This window comes from Pristiophorus japonicus, chromosome 30 (assembly GCF_044704955.1).
Source record: "Pristiophorus japonicus isolate sPriJap1 chromosome 30, sPriJap1.hap1, whole genome shotgun sequence".
Lineage (NCBI taxonomy): Eukaryota > Metazoa > Chordata > Chondrichthyes > Pristiophoridae > Pristiophorus > Pristiophorus japonicus.
In genome coordinates, this window is record NC_092006.1 from 1,995,767 (window position 1) to 2,001,681 (window position 5,915).

General features: G+C 54.7%; 1 protein-coding gene across 1 annotated transcript in view; it reads right to left on the reverse strand.

The window, feature by feature from the left end:
• The window catches only part of LOC139240079 (high affinity nerve growth factor receptor-like), an 8,265-nt gene extending 4,785 nt beyond the window's left edge, over positions 1-3,480 (reverse strand). The window contains exons 1-2 of the mRNA XM_070868453.1: positions 3,380-3,480; positions 3,078-3,318 (exon numbers count right to left, since the gene is read on the reverse strand). Coding sequence (XP_070724554.1) covers positions 3,078-3,318; positions 3,380-3,480 — 342 coding nt within the window. The remainder of the gene's footprint in view (positions 1-3,077; positions 3,319-3,379) is intronic.
• Between the last annotated feature and the right edge of the window lie 2,435 nt (positions 3,481-5,915).

Genomic DNA, 5,915 nt, shown 5'->3' on the forward strand with positions numbered 1-5,915 from the left:
GTCTCCATATACCTGGGTTAGACCACACTGGGAGCACTGTGCACAGTTCTGGTCTCCATATACCTGGGTTAGACCACACTGGGAGCACCGTGCACAGTTCTGGTCTCCATATACCTGGGTTAGACCACACTTGGAGCACCGTGCACAGTTCTGGTCTCCATATACCTGGGTTAGACCACACTTGGAGCACCGTGCACAGTTCTGGTCTCCATATACCTGGGTTAGACCACACTTGGAGCACCGTGCACAGTTCTGGTCTCCATATACCTGGGTTAGACCACACTTGGAGCACTGTGCACAGTTCTGGTCGCTGTATTATAAAAAGAATATGGAGGCACTGGAGAGGGTGCAGAGAAGATTTACAAGGATGATACCAGAAATGCGAGGGTATACATATTGGGAAAATGGTGAACAGGCTGGGCAAAAGCAAAATACTGCAGATGCTGGAACCTGAAATAAAAACAGCGCATGCTGGAAATTTCAGAGAGAGAAACAGAGTTAACGTTTCAGGTCTGTGACCCTTTGTCAGAACTGGGAAAGTTTCAGATGAAACAGGTTGTTGCAAGGGTGCAGGGGGTCAGCGAAAGGAGGAGGGGAGAACAAGAGGGAAGGTCGGTGATAGAGGGGGAGGCAGGAGAGATTAGAGAGACACAAGTGATGGTGGGTAAAAATGAGAGAGCAACGGGACAAGTTAGCAAACTAAAGATGCGTCTAGAGAGGGTGTGATTGGTGGAGTGGGTTTTAGCGATGTTGGTCGAGGGAGCGACATTGGGCTCCCAGGGCACAGCGGGGAACTCCCCCACCGCCTCCCCCACAATCCCCGCTTATCTTCGAAATAGTGACCGCCGGATCGTTTAGATCCGCCCGAGAGGGCAGACGGGGTCCTCGGGTTTAACGCCTCGCTCGAGGGACATGCGGAGATGCCTGCATCAACGTGGATAACCCGCCGTATTGAACACGGCAGCGCCCGTTTCAGGCCGCCCCAATAACATGCCGAGCTTCGCGCTGGAGGAACGGGGCAATGATGAACGGTGTCCCTCTGTGACGGGCAGTTGAGTGACAGGCGATGGGTGGTGTAGACCCGTGCTATCAGTGAGCTGTAGGGGGAGGGAGGGGGGCAAGGGGCGGGGGGTGGGGGGTTAACAGGAAGGATTGCAGTCAACAGCTGAGACAATCCCAGCACAACGTTCGAAGGACAATTGGATGAAGTATTGGGCCCATTGACACGTTGGGACCCGTGTCTGAGCCAAGCCTTTGCTCCGAGACTGGTTTCTGATCAACAGGTCTTGGAAATTCTTGATCTGTTTTCTCACGTGGTCTGGAGATGGGGACTTGGCACGAGGGGCCGAATGGCTCCCTTCTCCACGGTAAAAATTCTATTCTATAAATCTCACATCCAGCGCCTGAACTAAACGTCATCCCATGTCCCCGAGATAAAGGAGTGTTTGATGGGACAGTGTAGAGGGAGCTTTACTCTGTATCTAACCCCCTGTACCTGCCCTGGGAGTGTTTGATGGGACAGTGTAGAGGGAGCTTTACTCTGTATCTAACCCCCTGTACCTGCCCTGGGAGTGTTTGATGGGACAGTGTAGAGGGAGCTTTACTCTGTATCTAACCCCGTGCTGTACCTGCCCTGGGAGTGTTTGATGGGACAGTGTAGAGGGAGCTTTACTCTGTATTTAACCCCCTGTACCTGCCCTGGGAGTGTTTGATGGGACAGTGTAGAGGGAGCTTTACTCTGTATCTAACCCTGTGCTGTACCTGCCCTGGGAGTGTTTGATGGGACAGTGTAGAGGGAGCTTTACTCTGTATCTAACCCCGTGCTGTACCTGCCCTGGGAGTGTTTGATGGGACAGTGTAGAGGGAGCTTTACTCTGTATCTAACCCCCTGTACCTGCCCTGGGAGTGTTTGATGGGACAGTGTAGAGGGAGCTTTACTCTGTATCTAACCCTGTGCTGTACCTGCCCTGGGAGTGTTTGATGGGACAGTGTAGAGGGAGCTTTACTCTGTATCTAACCCCGTGCTGTACCTGCCCTGGGAGTGTTTGATGGGACAGTGTAGAGGGAGCTTTACTCTGTATCTAACCCCGTGTACCTGCCCTGGGAGTGTGTGATGGGACAGTGTAGAGGGAGCTTTACTCTGTATCTAACCTCGTGCTGTACCTGCCCTGGGAGTGTTTGATGGGACAGTGTAGAGGGAGCTTTACTCTGCATCTAACCCCGTGCTGTCCCTGCCCTGGGAGTGTTTGATGGGACAGTGTAGAGGGAGCTTTACTCTGTATCTAACCCCCTGTATCTGCCCTGGGAGTGTTTGATGGGACAGTGTAGAGGGAGCTTTACTCTGTATCTAACCTCGTGCTGTACCTGCCCTGGGAGTGTTTGATGGGACAGTGTAGAGGGAGCTTTACTCTGCATCTAACCCCGTGCTGTCCCTGCCCTGGGAGTGTTTGATGGGACAGTGTAGAGGGAGCTTTACTCTGTATCTAACCCCCTGTATCTGCCCTGGGAGTGTTTGATGGGACAGTGTAGAGGGAGCTTTACTCTGTATCTAACCCCGTGCTGTACCTGCCCTGGGAGTGTTTGATGGGACAGTGTAGAGGGAGCTTTACTCTGTATCTCACCCCGTGCTGTACCTGCCCTGGGAGTGTTTGATGGGACAGTGTAGAGGGAGCTTTACTCTGTATCTAACCCCCTGTACCTGCCCTGGGAGTGTGTGATGGGACAGTGTAGAGGGAGCTTTACTCTGTATCTAACCCCGTGCTGTACCTACCCTGGGAGTGTGTGATGGGACAGTGTAGAGGGAGCTTTACTCTGTATCTAACCCCGTGCTGTACCTACCCTGGGAGTGTTTGATGGGACAGTGTAGAAGGAGCTTTACTCTGTATCTAACCCCGTGCTGTACCTGCCCTGGGAGTGTTTGATGGGACAGTGTAGAGGGAGCTTTACTCTGTATCTAACCCCGTGCTGTACCTGCCCTGGGAGTGTTTGATGGGACAGTGTAGAGGGAGCTTTACTCTGTATCTAACCCCCTGTACCTGCCCTGGGAGTGTTTGATGGGACAGTGTCAGTGGGCTCACCCTGTAGTAGTCGGTACTGTAGATATCCCGGGACATGCCGAAGTCTCCGATCTTCACCACCATGCTCTCGCCCACCAGGCAGTTCCTGGTGGCCAGGTCCCTGTGCACAAAGTGAAGCGAGGCGAGGTACACCATGCCCGAGGCGATCTGCTTGGCGACATGCAACAGCTGGGGCAGCTTGAGTTGTCCAAAGGGTTGCTCACCACCACTGACCAGGATGGTCGCGTCGGGGCCCTGCGATCTACAGAGACAGACGGACAGTTAGCGAAACCTTGGCTTCCCTGTCCCTCGTCGCCCCAAACTCTCGCTCTTGGGCTCCTGGCCGGCCCTCCCTCCGCCCCTCACCCGCGGGGCCCGGTGCTCGAGCGTCAGGCTCGGCGTTGGCGTGGAGATTGGCCCCCATGGGCGGCCATGCCAACCTGAACCCCCCCCCCCCGGCGAGCCCCGAGAGACGGGTAAGCCCCTGTCACAAACAGCGCCCCACTTTTGAAGCGCCATAGAAACATAGAAAATAGGAGCAGGAGTAGGCCATTCGGCCCCTCGAGTCTGCACCACCATTCAATATGATCATGGCTGATCCTCTATCCCAACACCATATTCCCACTTTCTCCCCAGACCCCTGGATGCCTTTTGTGTCTAGAAATCTATCTATCTCCCTCTTAAATATATTCAGTGACTTGGCCCCCACAGCCTTCTGTGGGAGAGAATTCCACAGGTTCACCTCCCTCGGAGTGAAAACATTTCTCCTCATCTCGCTCCTAGATTCCCTGCCCCGTATCCTGAGACTGTGTGACCCCTTGTTCTCGACTTCCCAGCCCCGGGGAAACATCCTCCCCGCATCCAGTCTGTCCAACCCCGTCAGAATTTTATACCTTTCAATGAGATCCCCTCTCATTCTTCTAAACTCCGGTGAATACAGGCCCAGTCGATCCAGTCTCTCCTCATACGACAGTCCAGCCATCCCGGGAATCAGTCTGGTGAACCTTCGCTGCATTCCCTCTGTGGCAAGTATATCCTTCCTTAGGTAAGGAGACCTCATTGAATGGCGGAGCAGGCTCGAGAGGCCAAATGGCCGACTCCTGCCTCCTATTTCAGATGCTGTTATGTTATGAAGACAGGTCAGACCGAGGGCGTGTGTCAGCCCGAGCGTCTTATTCAAGGGACACGTTGTCCCAAAGGTGGTGCATGGGTCTGATCTCTCACAAAGGGGGAGATGGGGGAGTTTTCAAATACAGTATCAGTGAGGGCTGTGCCACTTAATAAACACAACGGCTCCCCTCACACACCCCTCCCTATCTCTGTAACCCCCTCCAGCCCTACACCCCTCCCTATCTCTGTAACCCCCTCCAGCCCCTACACCCCTCCCTATCTCTGTAACCCCCTCCAGCCCCTACACCCCTCCCTATCTCTGTAACCTCCTCCAGCCCCTACACCCCTCCATATCTCTGTAACCCCCTCCAGCCCTACATCCCTCCCTATCTCTGTAACCTCCTGCAGCCCCTACACCCCTCCCTATCTCTGTAACCTCCTCCAGCCCCTACACCCCTCCATATCTCTGTAACCCCCTCCAGCCCTACACCCCTCCCTATCTCTGTAACCTCCTGCAGCCCCTACACCCCTCCCTATCTCTGTAACCCCCTACACCCCTCCCTATCTCTGTAACCCCCTCCAGCCCCTATACCCCTCCCTATCTCTGTAACCCCCTCCAGCCCCTACACCCCTCCCTATCTCTGTAACCCCCTCCAGCCCCTACACCCCTCCCTATCTCTGTAACCCCCTCCAGCCCCTATACCCCTCCCTATCTCTGTAACCCCCTCCAGCCCTACACCCCTCCCTATCTCTGTAACCCCCTCCAGCCCCTACACCCCTCCCTATCTCTGTAACCCCCTCCAGCCCCTACACCCCTCCCTATCTCTGTAACCTCCTCCAGCCCCTACACCCCTCCATATCTCTGTAACCCCCTCCAGCCCTACATCCCTCCCTATCTCTGTAACCTCCTGCAGCCCCTACACCCCTCCCTATCTCTGTAACCTCCTCCAGCCCCTACACCCCTCCCTATCTCTGTAACCTCCTCCAGCCCCTACACCCCTCCCTATCTCTGTAACCCCCTCCAGCCCTACACCCCTCCCTATCTCTGTAACCCCCTACACCCCTCCCTATCTCTGTAACCCCCTCCAGCCCCTACACCCCTCCCTATCTCTGTAACCCCCTCCAGCCCCTACACCCCCCCCTATCTCTGTAACCTCCTCCAGCCCCTACACCCCTCCCTATCTCTGTAACCCCCTACACCCCTCCCTATCTCTGTAACCCCCTCCAGCCCCTACACCCCTCCCTATCTCTGTAACCCCCTCCAGCCCTACACCCCTCCCTATCTCTGTAACCTCCTGCAGCCCCTACACCCCTCCCTATCTCTGTAACCTCCTCCAGCCCCTACACCCCTCCCTATCTCTGTAACCTCCTCCAGCCCCTACACCCCTCCCTATCTCTGTAACCTCCTCCAGCCCCTACATAGAAACATAGAAACATAGAAAATAGGTGCAGGAGTAGGCCATTCAGCCCTTCTAGCCTGCACCGCCATTCAATGAGTTCATGGCTGAATATGCAACTTCAGTACCCCCTTCCTGCTTTCTCGCCATACCCCTTGATCCCCCGAGTAGTAAGGACTACATCCAACTCCTTTTTGAATATATTTAGTGAATTGGCCTCAACTACTTTCTGTGGTAGAGAATTCCACAGGTTCACCACTCTCTGGGTGAAGAAGTTTCTCCTCATCTCGGTCCTAAATGGCTTACCCCTTATCCTTAGACTGTGACCCCTGGTTCTGGACTTCCCCAAAAT